Raw genomic sequence first — 18,810 nt, 5'->3', positions numbered from 1 at the left:
GAAGCCGCCATCTTGGAGCGTCGAGTCGCCATAACAAGGCACCGGGGGAGCGAGAGGATTTTGTACCTGGGCGAGGGGGAGCGCGGCTGGTGGCGGTGAGGATGGTCCAGGCCGGGCAGGGCGCCATGGGAGCAGAGCGAGGGGGCCGCTGCCGGCGTGCCGCAGCTCGCGGCCTGCGGCGGGAGCGCGGGCCTGAGCGGGGCCTGGCGGCGCCGCGGGCGGGGCGGGGACGGCCGGGCTGAGCCTGGGCGCACCGGGAGCGGCGGGACCGGGAGACCCCGGGGGGCAGGGCCGGAAGGCGCTCGCTCCTCGCCGAGCCGGGCGGCAGGCGGCGGCCGCTCCATTGTTCGCGGGCGGGAGGTGTTGGTGTGGCGCAGCTGCGATCGGCGGGCGGCGCCGGGCCCAGCGCTCGGCCGCGGGGCTCCGCAGTGCGGCCCGGGCTTACCGGGCGCATTGAGCACCTCTAGGGCTCCCTTTGTGCCGGACACAGCCGACGGGAAGGGAAAGGTCCGGAGCTGCTGCCCCGGCCGCCCGTCCGCGCCCGGAGAGCTGAGAGAGGCGACGAAGGCCCCTTTTTTTCCAGTCCGTTGTTTCGCGTAATGATGGCCTCTCTTTTATCGGAATGGGGAGATTTGCTGCGATCCGTGAGACTGTGCGTTATTTTTAACCTGTGTTCTTCTAAAGGATTGTTACGAGTGTCAGGGCCTAAGGGACTGAGAGATTTACTTTCCTACACTATTGGACAACTCGACGTTGGTAGTCGGGTCTCATTGCCAGAGAGCTAGTCGGCGTCTCTGGCTGCCTTCGTAACTCGTCTGATTTTTACGAAGTTAATGGCCGAGAGAAATATCTCTTCGAAGATGCTTTGAAAATTAACTACCAGAAAATCCTAGTGTCTCAAACTTTAAAATCTTGCTAGAGGCCAGAATTGACACACTTGAAAGCAGCTGGGAACTCTGAATTCATTTTCTGCTCCTGAAATGCTCTTCAATGTGCCTTTTTCACTGGGAAATCATGCATTTTGTTGTAAATGCCGGGCTTAGTAAGCAGTAGTCTGCTGATTTTTTCCTTTGTGTTTTCCCAAGATGTAGATGCTCAAGACAAGGCTACTTTTTGTTCCAAAAGATTTTGGACTAGGGATGTTTTATCTCCCTGGTACCATTGTAAGGAGTTGCTTTATGTACGGGGAAGACTTTGTATTGTCTTTCCACAGTTTTGCAACCTTTCTGTTACATACAGAGCCAATATTAAGTCATGTGTATGCAGTGCTATTTTCCAAGCACCGCATAAGCTGCCGCTGACAGCAGAAAGGTAAGATCACAGGCAGAAGATGGATAACCAGCAGCTTTCCTGCCTCAGGTGGGCTCAAAGAGGCAGCTGCTCTCAGTTCAGCGTAATGGTTTGTTCCATCACTGTTCTGAATAGGCTTAAATCAATATCCGGTGTAGACCTGGGGGTAAGCTGGTTGAGCTAGCATTTTGGGTTGGAGGAGTGTAAGCTGTTGGTTTGGGTTTATGTAATTTATATTTTCCATTCAAACCGAGCAGGGCCATCAGAGTAATGTAAGGGTTTTGTCAGTTTCATCTGGAATGTCCATTTGATATCATAGTCTTGCTTCCTCTCACAAACTTATGCATAAATTATTGTTCGCCTTTTAGGGCTGGTTGGCTGCACCTGGAAGTGGGAGAATTTGTGGGGGAATTGAAGAGCCATCAAAGAAAGTGATACACTCGATGGTTAATTTATGAGAGGTGGCAGGTAGTGGAAGGTTGCTGAAAGTACAGCTGTTTGGGAGCTTTTCTTTGGTGTCTGAAGATGTTAGGCAACACTTTATAGAAAGGCAAAAAAAGTTTGATGCATGTCTTTATAATTATCACTGAGGAAACGAAAAAGCAAGTACTGTTGTTGCACACTGCCTGGGAAAAAATTTTTCTTAAAATACAAAAGTAAACCGATATAATTTATGTAGACAGAAATCCACATACTAATTGTTATTGTCTGCTTCTCTTTCAGATTGAAGCAAGTGAATTCTGATACAACTCAACTTCAGTAGAGGGCTTTTTTTAAAAAAAAGTTGTTCCACAGTGCATCAGAGCAAGTTTCTGCTTTACTTTTGAGTGACTTACAGGTGCTTGCCTGCATTGCAATAAAGGACTCATATATTGAGCAAGACTTATTTATCTCTTCATTTTGGAGAGTCTAATAAACTATTATTACAGTTTCTGTACTGACTTTCAAAGTTTTGAAGTCTAAAAAGACATCTTTAAAGATAAAAGCATGAGCACGGCCAGAACAGAGAACCCTGTTATAATGGGTCTATCCAGTCAGAATGGGCAGTTGAGAGGCCCTGTAAAACCCAGCGGGGGCCCAGGAGGTGGAGGCACACAAACTCAGCAACAGATGAACCAGCTGAAAAATGCCAACACAATCAATAATGGCACTCAACAGCAAGCACAGAGTATGACCACCGCTATTAAGTAAGTGTTTGTATTAGCTGCCGCAAAAGGAATGTTTAAAAGTTGTGTATGGGAAAGCATTCTTGGATTTCCACTTGGAAAATGTTGTCTTCTGTTGTTTTGTGACGTGGGCGGTTAGAAGTGTCCTGTGATGTACATTATGAGAAAGGGCTGTATTTCCACGTGTGAGCTTCTCTCCAGCAGCGATTGTTGTGAAAATCCAATTTGATGCAGAGCTTTTCTGAGTGTGAGCCGCTGTCACAGGTGACCCAGCTTTAGAATCCTGTGGTTTTTGCTTGTTGGAAGGTATAGGAGTGGGAAGGAACTGAACTGCCATTTAAGACTGAGGAGGAAATGCCACCTGATCTCAGTCTAGTTTTATATGCCTTTCAGTTTGTTGCAGTTCTTTCTCGTGGTGAGAAATGCTTTAAAGTCAGTTATCTTTTGTCATTGATCTGAAATAGTAGCACCTAGTCTCCTCATTGTAGTGCTCTGTCTTTAATTCATCAAAGCCTGAGCTGAGAGGATGCAGTCTCACTGTGATATCCTGCTCCCATCCAGCTAGTTTTGGAAGTGTGCTGGTTGGAATTTCTGGAAGGTGTAAAATACTTGGATGGTATGGTAATGCCTTGCTTTTCTTTTTTCTTCCATGTATCCTCTCCCCCCTAAACAGCATTGGCTTTTATTTTGTTAATTATTTGCGAAGCAAATGCCAGCTCTCCTCAGAGAAAGTGTGATGGAACACTCAGGTTCTTAAAATCTGCCTAACTTGCCCCTTCCTCCCCTTATTTTTTTTTAATGTATTACGTGGCTACTCTGATGACTGTTGTGAATTAAATTCATCACAATTCATGCATAACTTCCTGGAGCTGGTGATGAGAAGGCTTTGGTCTTCACTCTACAGTGGCTTTCAAGAGAGTATGGTTATCTAAATCTCACTGAGACCAAAGACGTTTGATCAACAAGTGAAGTGATTGCTTAGTTTGTTTTTTCACCAGAAGTGTTTTTTTACCTTTTCATGTTACTTGGGAATTAAGAACGGGTGTTCCTGAGCAAGAGAATTTTTCTTTTAAGTCATGAAATATTCTCGTGTGGATTTATTATAGCCAGTTTCTGTTACATGAGTAAGTTTAAAATCTGTTCTATTGTTTGATTCGGTGCCCTAAAAATGGCACTTGAATCATGACTTGATAAAGATTTCACAGATTTGTTTGGCAGACAGCTGATTTTGTCTGTTTACAGTTTCCTGCCTATTATGTCCTGCTTAGCTGAGAGAAGATTTGAGCTCGTATGTGTAGGCACTTTTAGCTTTGAGAGGTGAAAATATGACACCTTCATCACTATATCTAAGAAAATAAAATATGAAATCAAAATATTAATTAATGAAAAATCTGTTTTCTTTTGCTGTAGACCTGGTGATGACTGGAAGAAGACTTTAAAACTCCCTCCAAAGGATTTGAGAATCAAAACTTCGGTAAGGATGATATAATTGTTGGAATAAATATTAAATAAAACTTGTGGGAGAGCTTGCAGTGGTAAAACATTTTTCTCGAGCAAAGTCTAAAAAGTAGTTCAGTTCCACCTGTTTTAAATGAAAAGTTAATTTGTTCTCTCAACTGCTCGTGAGTGATGCTTCTCTTGTAAAGCTCAAAAATGGAGTTCACTGTGGATTTCTTGCTTTATTAGTATTATGGCATGACACAGGCGGCATCTTGTTGTGCGCGGCAGATGGAAAGGTGTCGCTGAATGCACTCAGGGGCTGTGTTTGGCTTTGAGAAAGCCAGTGCTTTCTTTGCTGCTGTACGGTGTTGCATGGGTTAGTGGGAACTCCTGTATTTGTGGTCTTCCTGTACAGGCAATTTTAGATTAATCTACAGCTGCAGGTTGTATGACCTGATCTTATGGATGTGCTTATTTTTTTGATTATTCAGGACGTGACCTCCACAAAAGGAAATGAGTTTGAAGATTACTGTTTGAAACGGGAGTTGCTGATGGGAATTTTTGAAATGGGCTGGGAAAAACCATCTCCTATTCAGGTTGTTTGCAAACAGACTATTTAGATGCTGCTTTTAACTTTTGTAAATGTATTGACATTCTTACGCCTAAATGTCCAATACTTGTGCCATCATTGGGGAAAACTGAAGCTTTGGACAAAAAAACTTGGTGTCCCTTGGAAAAAGCAAGAATTTCTAACCCCCAACTAAATCACTAAGTCATTCATTGACTGCCTTACACTTTTGGAGAAGTTAACTTGGATTTTTCTTTTTATGCTGGAGGTTAATTCTCTGTTCAGTAATGTCTTTCACATAAGTAGTCCCAGGGCTCTGTTCTATAAATTTTCCAAAACTGACTTATCATTGGCTATATACCTTTAGTTGTTAAAAATATAATTATGGCTTTATTGCAGTGTTGGCTCTTTTTATTGTAGTTTGTGGAAGAAGAGTTACGAAGATTGTGGTAGAGAGATTAATATCTTAGCAAGTTTGTTTTTGAGTACCTCTGTTTTTCTTTTACTTGTAAAACAGTTCTATTAAGAACTGTTCATGTGTAAACTTCGGAGGGTGGAAGGTTGAACTCTCTTTTAATTGGTCTTTCAAGGTTTATCACTGACCCAGCTCTGCCACCTTGTCTCTTTAAGGCATGAGAAAACTATGGCTTGCTTTGTTTATAAACAGATTCTCATGATGCCACCTTTCCAAAAGGCTGAGATTTCATTAGATGTTGCTGAAAAAGGTAGTAAAATTAAAAATATATGGGGCCTGTGTTTGGATGGCTGAAGGTCTTATGAGAAGTATATCACAGGAATAAAGAGGTTGGAATCACATGGGCTGAGGTGGTTCTGATACTCAGATGTAGGTGGGAATCTTCTTCTGTAGGAGGAGTTCACTAGTGTCTGTCATTGTCTCTTCACTTTTCTTTTTCCCCGAATTTTTCACTTTTTCCTTAACGTGTTAGTGTGGGTTTACCTGTGGTACCTGATCGCTTTCTTATGATCAGGCAAGATAAGGACTTCTTAGTGGAATGTGTTGGGGAGCTCTTTACTGATGGGTTTAACTTCTTCCTGTTGCGAGTCTGTCATGCTTATAGTTAGGGGATAGTAATAATAATCATTGTGAAACAGTCAGATTTCATGTGGTACTGTTAGTGAGGGGAGTTAAATTTGGTCAGCCTCTTCAGTGAAGCATGGCTTATGATTAACTGCTTGTGCACTTTCTGTCCTTGCATTTCAGGAGGAGAGCATCCCCATTGCTTTATCTGGTAGGGATATCTTGGCAAGAGCAAAAAATGGAACAGGCAAGAGTGGAGCCTACCTCATTCCTTTACTTGAACGGCTAGACTTAAAGAAGGACAATATACAAGGTCAGTTGAGATGGATCTCAGTTGGCTGCAGCTAGGTAATAGTGTCAGTCACTGCATAAGAGACTTGAATCTACAACTGGTTAATGAAATGGGGCAGTGTACATTATCTGCTTGTACTTCCAGAGAAAGGTAACAGGGAGTGATGGAGTTTATAAAGTCCCACAGTTGCTTTCAAATGGCTTAAATAGAAGAAGGCTTGTCAACTTTTTCTGTCTTGCCCTGGAAAGTGGATGTGGAGCAATAACCAAGCATGCTGGCTGGGATACTTGTGCAATGGGAGCATCAAGGGCTGGAGAACCCTTGCATGGAATTCGCCTTGTCAAAAGCAGTTCCTTGTTATCCTTGTTCAGGGTACCCAGAGTGGAATTCCTAAACTGTGCTTTTCATTATTTGACGTGATAAGTCTCTGCCTCCTCTGAGATGAGTACTTAAGATACAGGATGTTACTAATAACTCACAGTGATGTTTTTAACTTCTAGCAATGGTGATTGTTCCCACCCGTGAACTAGCCCTGCAGGTCAGTCAAATCTGTATCCAAGTCAGCAAACACATGGGAGGTGCCAAAGTGATGGCAACAACCGGAGGAACCAATTTGCGAGATGACATAATGAGGCTTGATGATACAGGTCAGAGCATTTTAGCTACACTAAGGTTGCTGTTTCTTTGTGGCTTTTACAATGTGGTCATGGAATTTCTGCTTGTTACTCTTTACCTGTTACAGAACAGACTACAATGTCTTGTTTGCTGTTCCTATACTGTTGTCATTCTTCCAAAGTGTTCATTATGAAACGGGGCCCTGAATGGTGGAAGGAAACAGTTTTAATCACCCTAACATGTGGGGTTTTTTTATCTCTCTTTTTTTTTTTTTTTTTTTTTTTTTTCTCTCTCTCTTCTAATCTTACAGTGCATGTGGTGATAGCTACACCTGGGAGAATTCTCGATCTCATCAAGAAAGGAGTAGCAAAAGTTGAGCATGTCCAGATGATAGTATTGGATGAGGTAAGTTCCTTATGTTAAATGTTCTGGGATGTTAACACCAAATTAAAGGAATGCTGTGTTGTCTCAGTGAGTGTCCTTTTGGTGCACAGCAGTGATTCAAACTTGCTTAGAGAAATGGTAAGGTCTCCTCCGTTTCTGAGTATTTTTGTGAAACTACTTTGACAATAGGAATTTTTTGCATGTAAATCTTTTACAAAAACAGCCTAGGAAGATGTACCTCTCCTGTCTATGCTGAAGAATAGAGTAACAGTCTATTCTGCAGCAAAGGAATGCGTTTCATTTGGTTTCTGTTTATAATGAGTCAGCTGTGCTTACCATGTAGAATATAAAATTGAATGTCCAATACCACACAAGCTTCTGAGTGATAGAGAATATAGTTGTGTGAAAGCTCTTGGATGACCCTAGTCGGAACCCTGATAACAGGTTTTTTTTTCCCTTCCTCCAGATGTGTAGCTACCAGAAGACTGAAATCTTGGGCCGTTATTTTAACTTGCTGTTTATTACTTCTGTTGTTACAGGCAGATAAGTTGCTGTCTCAAGATTTTGTTCAAATAATGGAAGACATTATTCTCACGCTACCTAAAAACAGACAGATTTTGCTCTACTCAGCCACTTTTCCTTTGAGTGTGCAGAAGTTCATGGTGAGTGGAGATGTGTCCGAGTAGGTATGGTGATGGTGGTGACATTGTGGAGGACGGGTGTGCATGAGCAGCACATAGCTGTAAGTGCTAAACTTCACAGGTTTAATCTAAGTCAGCCTAAGTCTAGGGCAGAAGTTTGAAAGCAGTTTTTGACCCACAGTTGCATTAATGGGAAGCTAGGTGTGTGCAGTTTTTGCCTATATGATGCTGTTTTCCACTTAGTGTATTAGTTACATCATTTGTGTGGATTTGCTTCTCGAGGGTGCTCCTCTTTGGCCTGCTCAGTCGCCCTGGATTTATAAGTAACAGTTGGTGAAAATTTACCCACCCTGCCTGTTTCTACCATAGGATGAAGAGTGAGTGGCTAAGTGGTGTATCCTTGCCTTGGAGGAAGTTAAATGTACTGTAGAGAGGGAACTACTTATATTGTTTTGCTTGTAGATCTGCCTTCTTTATCAATATCTTTATTTTTCAGAATTCCCATTTGCAGAAACCCTATGAGATTAATCTGATGGAGGAGCTGACCTTGAAGGGAGTTACTCAGTACTATGCCTATGTCACTGAGCGTCAGAAAGTGCACTGCCTCAATACGCTCTTTTCCAGGGTAAGGAGTAGGGCTGTATCAGGAGCATACCAGAAACTTTTTCCATCTTGGAATCAAGAATAAGACTGAGGTTTTCAAAGGCAGCCTAATGAATCTTTTTCCTTGTCACAATGTGCTGTATATCTAAGGCTAAAAATGCATGCTTCTTGTCCAACATCTGCATTATAGAACTTTCTTAATTGTTTTCCTTCCTATACAAAAATATGTCTGATGTAAATTACCAGCAGCATACCTGCTGCTCTTTCTTTCTGGAAGGGATTTAGACATGTCTGGGATCCTGTGTTAGTAAAATGCTATTGATAACACTGTTTATACGTTCAGCTCCAGATTAACCAGTCGATTATTTTCTGCAACTCCTCTCAACGGGTTGAATTGCTAGCCAAAAAGATCTCCCAGCTGGGCTATTCCTGCTTCTATATCCATGCTAAAATGAGACAGGTGAGTATGAAGTCTATTTATCCCATCCCAGGCTATACTGAGCAGCTGAATTAAGTCTCATGCTTGCTTTAAGTCTGCATGTTCTTCATAAAGAGCAGTGTATTGCTTTGTAGGTTTGGTTTTTGATACCAACCTTTCCCCATGCCAGCCCTCTTTCCGGACTGTTCAGTGTAGGTGGGCAGTTGGTATTTGACTACTTCAGGTCAGGTTAATTAGTCCCAGTGTAAGCGCAAACTGCAGCCAGAGGCACAGTTCCAAAGTGCTGCTGCCTTGCTTTGGCAGCATGGGGAGCCACAGGGTAGAGCACACAGTGTAACTAACTCAGATGAAAACGGGCCTGAATTAAGTGAGAAAAACCCCAGTACATAGCCCATTGAGTGCCCTGTGCAAACAGTAATCTTGCACTGTGACTGCAGGGAAATCTGAGAAGTTGAGGAGATGAGTTGGATCAAACCTCTTGCTGAAAGGTGTGGCTGCTGTATGGTGACCAGACACTTGTGGCTATGGTGTAGCTGGTGAAAAATGCCATTGCAGATTTGCTGGTGCAGAGGTTTCTATTAATTGTACAGTAGCTCATACTACCTCTAGCTTCGCACTATTAAAAGATGTCAGAAGGCTGAAATTGATGCATGTAGAACAGGAGTACTTTGAAAATTTTTTTATGTAAGCTAGTCTGGCTTGCTGCTAATGCAGCTGACAGGTAATGCCAATATTTGCTGGGCCAGATGCAGAGCAGTAATTAATTGGGCAGAAACAGAAGTGATGGTGTTAGTGAGAACTGAGATATGGAAGTGAGTGCTTCGATGTCTGGGTTTTGTATGCTTTTGATCAATCAGTTGCTTTTTGGCAAAGTGCAGCTATGTTTTTGCAGAAGGCTTCAGCTTGTTCATTTCCTCTCTAAATTTCACTTAACAATGATACTATTTAATCTTTGTGTGGCCCAAAGTGAGGTGTTTGTGAGAGGAGAGTCTTCGCAGAAAATGAGCTCATCCCACTCCTAATTCTGAATCAGTAGTAAAAAATGCTTCATATTGCAACAGGAAGTTACTGCCAGCTTCAGTTTTTGAGGGAATGAATAAAAGTGAATTTGGCAAGGGAGGGCTGGGGAAAGACAGTCAAAGTACCTGTTCAACTTCCTTGATGTGATTTCATGTAATTGTAACTTTAGATATTCCTTTTCTGAGATGGTTTTGATGCCACCATAGGAGGTTTAAGAATGCGGTTGGTTAATTGTCTTTGTTGAGAAGTGGGATCAAGATCCTCTAGAGTTAATTCTTCAGAATATATGGTAAGGAGTGCTTAAAAGCTTGTACTGGCATCCTGTTTCAATTCAGCTGTTCTCTAATGAGGAGGAGGAGAAATTTACACAATTGAAGTTGAGTGTTAGTGCCCTGAATATACCTGAAAGTAACAGCTGTTGGGTTTGTGGGTTTTGATTTTCTGTTTCTCTTTGTTCCCATGTGTGTATTTCCAGGAGCACCGCAATCGTGTATTCCATGATTTCCGAAATGGCTTGTGCCGCAATCTCGTTTGCACTGGTAAGAGTTCCTAAACATTTTCCTGTTTCTGAAGTTTGTGATAGAAAGTGCATTAGCACATAAGGTCAGTTAGCTGTAATAAATCAAAACAAGATGTTTTGGTAAGATGTCTTTGCCAAGCCTGCATGTAGCAGGGTGCCAGCACTGCTTTAGGCACGTGTAGTTTTATCTTTTCTGAAGGTGCAGCTTGCCAATAAATCATTTTACTGCAATAGTGCTTTCTCTTTATTTTCACACATGAGGCTTCCCTGAGTTGTTGGGTCATAAACTTTATGATGTATCAGTAGAGTTGTGACTACGATCCTGCAAAGTTTTGCTGTTTCTTTTAAGTGTTTATAGCTCGATTTTCTAAATACTTCTGTAATTTTGACTGGCCTGTGTATGGTCTTAGTTCTTTGTTGTATGGCCTGTTTAGGCAGTGTCTGCTGTCACTACATATGTCTAGACCATCTTCATAAAAATTGCTAAAAGTGGAATAGAAGTAGTTGAGGTGGTGGAACATAGTTCAGGTCTCAAGTCTGTTGTGGCACTACAATGCACAGTTCTGTGTGAAGAGATGCTTAAGAAGAACTGCTCCAAAATAGTGTAAAAAACTAGCTTTGTGGTTACTTTTTCTGCTTAGATGTGCAGATCTGGTGGTTTTGGTTGTTCTTCTTAAATTATTTGAGTTTATACTGTATACAAAGCAAGAGGAAGCTGTAACAGGATTGTATGTAAACTGGCTTTGGTACAGGGAAAGGTTGTATCTGGAAACTAGCACAAAACAATGTTAATCACTGTTAATCTTTGCACCCTAAATACTCTCAGCATATGAGCTTGTTGAAATTAACTTCCTTCGTGATCTGGATTGTCTTTCAGATCTGTTTACCCGAGGTATTGATATCCAGGCTGTGAATGTGGTGATAAACTTTGATTTCCCAAAGCTGGCAGAAACTTATCTCCATCGCATTGGCAGATCAGGTGAGAGGAGAAACTTGTTCTAGGCGCAACTTTGCTGATGACTGTGATGCTTTTTAGCCTTAAATTGACTTTTGGTTTTTTATTACTGTATTTGATAATTACCTTAGGGAGCTTTTATTTTTTTGACAGATTTATTTTTGGGTATCATTTCAGATGGCTATTCTCACTGAGGTTATTATCTGAAAAAAGGACTGCTCTCTTGAAACTGGCCTGAACAATCTTACAAAAAAAAAAAAAAGAAAAAAATAAAAAAATAAGGCATATCTTGCTTTTATCTCAGGAGACTTACTATTGCCCCTGTTTGCAGTTTGGGAAAATTCTATACTAAAATCTCAGCTTCAGAGTGTCTCAAGCCTAGAGATTTATTCTTTCTTCTGCATGTATTTTGAGATGTGTTTCTACTTGTTGGGAATCAGCAAAATATTCTGTGAAGATTGGCAGTAAACAAACTAACTCAGTGCAGTTGAACTTTGTAGTTCAGGCTTGTTCAAGAGCTCTGGAAGACATTTTGCTGGTAATTATCCCTGAGCATTGGTCAAGCATTTTGAACCTCCTGAGTTTTCTTACTCCTACAGCACTACAAAACTCCTTAACAAAAACTGATGTGAAAGGTGTAGAGACCAATGGCTGGATTTGTCTATAACATCACAGAATGATACTAATTGCACAGTCTGAAGACTTTTTTTCTGTCAGCCCCTATGTTAACTCAGTTCAGTTCAGGTGTGTGTTTTTCTTTTGCCAAGGTCGCTTTGGTCATCTTGGCCTGGCCATCAACTTGATCACTTATGACGATCGATTCAACCTGAAAAGTATTGAGGAGCAGTTGGGAACTGAAATTAAACCCATACCAAGCAACATTGACAAGAGCTTGTATGTGGCAGAATACCACAGTGAACCTGTAGAAGATGAGAAACAGTAAACATGTAGGTAAGTGCCTTGCCGAATAGTGATGTGTTGAATGACAGGAATGTTGTTGTATATCAGTGTTACCTCAGGGAAAGAGGGAAACTGATGTGATGAAAAAGCTCTGAATGTGAAAAAAAGCATTTGAAATAGAATGTCAGTGCAGGGAATTCCATGGATGTGCTGAAAGTGGGAGGGAAGGGATGAGTATTTTTTAGTTGTTTTAATTGAAATGCTGACCACATGCTAAGGAGACCAAAAATGCTGAAAAGGGTGGAGGGGGGAATGGTGTTTGGAGTGGCCAGGATGGAGTACTAGTAGCCTAATGAATTCTTTCTGCATTGCTAAGCTGAAATGTGAAATTGGTGAGGGGCAGAGAGGAAAGTAGTCCTCAAAAAGGTGAGGAGATAAAATGGATAGCTATGAGAACAGAGCATCAACAGAAGAGTAAGCACCTCAGAAGCCAGAAGGACCAGGTTCAAGCAAAAGGTGCTGCCTCTTTTGTATTCTTTGGTTCGTAGAATTGTTGGAAGTGAGCCAAGTAGGGAGTGAATCTGTAATTCGTCTTTGCTGCCACTTGAGGTCTCTTGTTGGAGACTCAGTGCCCCCTTTGTGATCATTGTCTCAGGAAAAACTGCTGAGTTAAGTCCTTTTATAGGGAGATGACTTGCCCTGGGCTCCATTTGGGCTAAATGGCTGCAGGATGATGATCTGACCTTAGTTAAGATGATGTCGTGCAAGATCCATCACCATACAGTTTGGGCTGAAAATTATTCTTATGTGTACTCTTTTCAGGGGTTGTCATGAATTAGACAATACCAGTGAAGCTGCTGAAATTCTTTTCAGATGACCAAAAATAAAAAAAGTGGCTATAGAAACAGACTGCTCGATAGCATTAAAATGAACCTATGATTTCTTCTTTGAAATCATCCAAGGATAGCCCTAGATAATCATACCAGGCTGACTTGAAAGCTTCTGCTTTGATGGTTAATGCTTCTTCATTTTTATAAATAAATAGAATACCAAACAGCCTGAATGTGGAACAGGCTCTTGGGGGGCTTCCTAAGGGGATTGCTGAGACCTTGCCAGAGAGCAGTTTGCTACTTCCTCAGATCTATGAAAGCAGGAGATAGTCATGTTCCATAGGTACAGAAGGGCATTAGCAGCAACTCTTTCTACAGTGCTGAAATTGGGGCTGAACTGTTCAATATGCCCTTTGCCTTTTGAGAGCTGTTGCATAGTTAGTGTATGTGATTCATCACTTTGTGTCCTGGTTTTGTATAGAACCAGTTTAACTGTGGGTGTTCTGGTTGTTTTATTCGGGTTTTTCCTGTTTGTTTTTTTTTTGGGGGGGGGAGGGGTAGTTGTTTTGGTTGGCTTTTTTTGTTGTTGTTTTTTGGTTTTTGGTTTTGTTTTTTTTTTTTTTGCTTGTGGGGTGTGGGTTTTTTTGTGTGGATTTTTGTTGGGTGTTTTTGTTTGGTTTTTGGGGATGATTTGTTTGTTTGGTTTTGGTTGGTTTTGTTGTTGTATTTATTTTGTTTTTTAGGCTTTGATTACACATGCCAGAAGGTGAAGCCCTATGATCCAGATCTGTGACACATCGTTTCTTTGGGGATACCCTTCTCTTTGTGGGTTTTTCTTCATCTTTTCATTTCAGAACTATGAAGACTAAGGAGCTCGGCCTTTTTTTTCTCTTTAAATTTGGAAGCAAGGAAGAAAGAAGATAAAAGGAGGAATGTCTTTTTGTTTTTCCACTTGTTTGCACTGTGTGCTGATTGAACATTAGTTGCACTAACTGCTGGTTTTAAATTTTGTTTTCTTTGGGCGGGAGGGACAGCAAGGGAAGAAGAGAAACCCTGAAAAGAGAAGAATCTTGATGAACACGAGCTTGTCTGCTATTTCAAATTCTTTAACGATTGACTGAGTGCATTTCAACTTCTCCCTGGTTACTCATCTGTTTTTTAAGCTAAAGAGCTTGTTACTTATTCGTGCAAAGTGCCTTATGCTATGAGACCATTCAGAATATCACCTTTCCAACACAGCCCACGGAATCAACATCTGGTTTTGGTTTCAGGTCAAAGTTCCCCTCTCTTCCCCTTCTCCTCCTTCCCATGTACTCAAGCCTAGGGTAGGGAGGTGAAATGTATTGGTTATTGGTAATACTACTTCTTTCTTCAACTTACTTTTTTTTGGTTTTTTAATTTTTTTTTTAATTGGAGGAGTTGATATGCATCTGCAGTTCACCCAAACTGTAAATATCTGTATTTAAAATGAAACCAACATAAAATCTGGGCTGATTAGTTGCAGCATCATAGCTCCAGAAGGAAAGAGTAGCCTGTGATCCTTTGCAGGAGCCATAAGAAAGCCCTGTGCTCTAGCAGAACACTAAAGACTGGTTTCCATGAGTCTTCATTAGTAGTTACAGCACTTGATAGGTAGACTTGTTTCAGAGCCATGGCCCTCTTTCTTCTGGTGCAGTGTGTCCCATAGAAAATCAGATGTGTATATTGTACAAACTTTGTAAATATTGTTTTTTTTTTTTTCTTTTTGGGTTCATATATAACTTTTTTGTTTATGATGAAGGTTGCTGAGGTTAAAGGGATAAGACTGATTATGGGAGTAGCTAAAGATGAGAGGGGCTCAGTTTTCTGCAACACTAAACAATGAGAAGTGCTCTGACCTCTGTGAACTGCAGGCCACCACAAGTGTCCCTTGTCAGGGTGGATTTGCTCTGGTGCTAGCAACTGTACTGCTTGTATGGAAGAGATCACTTGTGGTGCTCCAAGGCCTCCAAATCCATAGCTCAGCCTTTTGGGAGATGTTCTTTGATTTCCCCTTAGCAACTTCAGGAACTTGACAAGCTCTGAAGGAGTCCGTGACCTGTGTTCCACCATGGTGTGAGGGAAATCCAGTGGGTGTTGCTGAGCAGTGTATGTGTAAGGTGTGGATTTGGGTTTGAGAGACCATAAAAACCAATTTACATGCATAAACTGACAGTTCTGGAGCTTTGTGGAATTGATTCACTTCCTGTAGCACTGCATTTTCTGCCCAGAGTGGCCTCTGTGCAGAATTGTGAGCAGGTAAGGGCAAACCCCTGTTAACGTCAGAAGCTGCAGGAAGCTGCTTGCTATCTACTCTGGTTTGCCATGAGTTGCTGTCTGTCATTTTGCATTGTATATTGCTGAAAAGTGCTTTCTGGTCAAGTAGTGTTGCTTTAAATTGTGCCCCTCCCAACATGCTTGATGTTTGGCCTGATCTACAGGCAAAAGGAGTGAGACAAATCAAAAAATTACTCTTTTAAAAATCCCTTTTAGCCTGTTAACCACCACTGTCAGGAGGCACCTGGGAGAATGCAATCCCTTTTGCTCAGTCATTTATTGCATATACAGATGCTACACTCACGCCACGCTTGCTTATTTTTGAGGCAGAATTTAATTGTCTTAATTTCTCCCCATTTTAGCCCTTTTTTTTGAATTGGAGTAAAATAGTTTGGAATCACGAGGTGGACTAGCCTTCTCTTTCCTTGATGATCGTAAATAGAAGCCAGGTGCCTCCTGACAACAACTTTACAAGATTGAAAGGTTTTTGTGTTCAGGATGTTTTCTTTTTGTCAGCAGTGACTCCATAATTGTAGCAAATGCTGCACTAGAGTACAAACTCAAGAGCTTGGTCTCTGTGAGCCACATAGCTTACATCTGACTGGCAGGTACTAAATGTAAACAATTTTGGGGTGCTTTATGGGGGTGGGGGGTGGGAGCTTATGGGTGGTAACTTCGACCAAAAGTAAAATCTTGCTCCTGTACTGCAGCCAGCTTATGATTTTCCAGATAGAAGAGGGATCATTTTAATGCAACAAAGATATGAAAATGTAAATAAATTTTGTATCTCACCAGGGCATGCACATGTAACAAGAACAGGATAGCGATGTCAAGTCAGGTGTGTGTGCTCTGCATTGATTTGTGGTAGGTTAGCCTGGTGCCATGCAGTGATGGTCCCTCTTGAAGCACAGAACTTTTGAAAGTATTACTTAAATATTGGCCTCTCATTGAGGATTGGCACTTACCTAAACTATCGGGGGCACCATTTTTAGGTGGCTTCTTGTCAAGAAGGAAGCAGCCTATTTTTGATGCTAGTAGGCTATCTCAAACAGATGTGATCTTGCAAATGGAAAGATGCTCCAGAAGACTAGGATAATCCTAGTTTTGTTTTTTTGTTTTATTTTTCTTTGTGTGTGTGGTTTTTTTTTGGTTTTTTTTTGGTTTTTTTTTTTTTGTTTGTTTGTTTGGGGCTTTTGTTTTTGGTTTGTTTTTTTTTTATTATTTTGGTTTGAGGTTTTCTTGGTTGTTTTGTTCCCTACCCAAGAGTAAGAAGTGTGTATAAATCTTGGGTTCCTGAGATTTCTTGTGAGCTCCAGGTTTTGCTGATCACCAGCCTTTACAGATAGATAAGTCACAGCCTTTAGTGATGAGTCCTGGGTCAAATACTTCCTCTGACAAAGTTAATGAGAACCTGGTAAGATTCTGCATTTCTTTTTTGTTGGAAGTCTGAAAGTGTCATTCTATGAGTCTCTGAAGTGGAGCTTCACAACTGGGTGAGGTGGCTGTGAAGAAGTCATGGAATCTTCAGCCACTTGAGAGAACCTATAGGCCAGTCTCTGGGTGTCCACTGTCAGGTGGGCACTGCAGTGGCTATGGAGGCCTTTTCCCAAGAGGAGGGGGGTGGGTTGGTCTCAAATACATGTTTCAATTTCCAGAATGAGATGGGAGCATCTTTCCTTGTCCTCTGTGACTGTTTCTGTGGGTAAGAACAGGGAAGCTCAACATGAATTCATGTTGTGTATATGGTGGTATCAAATCATCTCATTCTGATCTTTATGTTTATTTTTATTTTGGGTGGGGGGAGGGTGTCTGCTTCAAGGATTTAAAAATGCTTCAAACACTTTTTTCTTTACAAATGACTGATAGGACACAAACCTGAGCAGATGGCTGTCTTGCCTCAGTTTCTGTAAGATAGGTTACAGACCTGTCATGCCACATCTCTTGTGATGGTTCTTGCCCTGATGTTGAACTTTGTAGGGCTGCTGGTCATTACTTCCCGAGAACAAAGTGAATTTTGTTCCCAGAGACTCCAGCAGTACAGCTGCCGTGGTAGAGATTGGGCAACTGTAGTCTTTGCAGGGAATTTTCTGCTTGCTGTCAACTTCTGGTCCATCTTTTTTGAATCACACTTTATCTTTGTAATCAGCCAGGTCTCTGGACCAAAGAGCATGCATCTGAACTTCACAGGAAGGCTTTGGCAGATTATCCTGTAGGCTTTGCTCAGTTCATCCTTGTGTTGCTAGAATGTGTCTGCGTGGAAGCATTGTTAAATTCTGCTGTAGACAAGTTAGGGAGGAGTAAGGGGGGGAGGGGGGCAGGGATACGTTTATTAAGATACAGCCTTGCTGTATTTTAACCAGTAATTTTGGGGAAGGGGTGTCAGGAGAAGAAAATAGTCACTGTTCCCTTTATTGAAAGAAACTGGAACTTTTATTTCGAAAAAAGAAATTATTTGCAATTCAAGTGGAGTGTCATAATCCAGTAGACCCTAGATAAGGGGTTGATATTCTAACTGTTAACCAGCAAACAATATGATCTTGTCCTTCAAAACAGTCGAGGGAGGGGAAAATTGGCTTTCTGTTAAATTGGCAATTGGTAAACTCTCCAGTGGAGCTCAGATTTTGTTGAGAATGTGTTTTCTCTGGCTTTGTATGTGTTGTAGCACTGACTTGTGAAGAGCTTCATGAGTTGCGAGTGCAAAAAAGATGAATGGAAAAATCCTGATTTTGTTAATTAAACTCAATAAAAGCTCCCTGGAACTCCCATTTGTTCTGTTTTTTTTTTTAAGTATGCTGAGTGAAAAGCATGCTGGTGTCCTTATAGAACTCCAGGTCTGCGTTGGACACAACAACCGTTGGAGAGATGCCTTGAGAAAAGGAGGCGTGTGATAAACAGAAGAATGCTCTCCTGTGTCCAGGAGAGGGAGGCATCCTTTTTCTGCACCCACAGCTGCTGGCAGCTGTTTTTCCAGTGTTGAATGCTCCACAGTCTTGTCTCCACCAGACTAGAAGATTCTTAGCCTCGACTTTGCCAGTGAGTTTCTGCAAGGGGCTGGAGGAGCACTGCAGATCCTGCTGGGGTCCTGTCCTCGTCTCTCATCAAGAGTCTCCTGAGGTCTGTCTTGCTGGCTGTTTGTGCTGCAGAAGACCTTGTGCATGCTGTGGGTATGGTGGTTGGAATGAGTATTTTAAAGATGCTTTAAAAGTCACCAGCGAAGGAGTTGGCAAAAGCAGGTTTAATGTGAAAGTGAAAACAGGGTGAAGTTCAGTGCAAAGTTCACTCTGCTGTGGTTTAGATGGTTAAAGCAGATTACATTCAACCTAAACCTTGAATCAACCCAAAAGTATCTACCTCGAGACTGAGGGAGAAGAGGAAAAAGAGGAAGGATAGGAATGGATAAGTTGAGTCACAAGGTTCAAAGTAGACCCCTTGTTCAGCAGGGCCCTGGACTTAACTAGTGGTTTATAAAGGTTTAACGGCAAACCTAACAGAATTTTATTGATAGCTGATGTTAAACAATTTAACGGAAGATTTGTGCAGAATTTACCATAATGGTAACTAAGTATTTTGGATTGTAAACACAAGGTCCCACTGTGAGCAGTGCCTGGGGCAGTAAAAGTGTACAGTTGCAATGAAATGAAGTACATAAATACTGAATGCATTCTGGTTTGCTGGGGTTGCATTGAAACTAACTTACACGTGTATCCAAAGGTATAGCTTTATTTTTAATATATATATATATATATATATATATATATATATATATATGTATATATACTATATTGCTTTTGTTAAGCCAAGAAATTCAGTGTG

At 41.4% G+C, this 18,810-nt stretch overlaps 1 protein-coding gene across 2 annotated transcripts; it reads left to right on the top strand.

Annotated features, from left to right (window-relative positions):
- Nucleotides 1-5: 5 nt before the first annotated feature.
- Nucleotides 6-17,762, top strand: DDX6 (DEAD-box helicase 6). Of its 2 annotated transcripts, none has more exons than XM_056509509.1 (14): nt 6-95; nt 2,014-2,477; nt 3,867-3,930; nt 4,388-4,492; nt 5,687-5,816; nt 6,296-6,442; nt 6,721-6,815; nt 7,334-7,456; nt 7,932-8,060; nt 8,382-8,498; nt 9,973-10,036; nt 10,895-10,996; nt 11,740-11,919; nt 13,446-17,762. In XM_056509509.1, exons 2-13 carry the CDS (start codon nt 2,278-2,280, stop codon nt 11,913-11,915), a joined length of 1,452 nt encoding a protein of 483 aa, XP_056365484.1. In that variant the 5' UTR covers nt 6-95; nt 2,014-2,277; the 3' UTR covers nt 11,916-11,919; nt 13,446-17,762. The 2 variants fall into 2 exon arrangements, with proteins under 2 accessions (XP_056365484.1, XP_056365483.1); XM_056509508.1 differs by having other exon boundaries at nt 11,740-11,923.
- The last annotated feature ends 1,048 nt before the right edge of the window (nt 17,763-18,810 follow it).

Source organism: Oenanthe melanoleuca, chromosome 24 (assembly GCF_029582105.1).
Source record: "Oenanthe melanoleuca isolate GR-GAL-2019-014 chromosome 24, OMel1.0, whole genome shotgun sequence".
Classification (NCBI taxonomy): domain Eukaryota; kingdom Metazoa; phylum Chordata; class Aves; order Passeriformes; family Muscicapidae; genus Oenanthe; species Oenanthe melanoleuca.
Note: the sequence above shows the minus strand (reverse complement) of the source record. Positions and strands in the feature narration are given on the sequence as shown.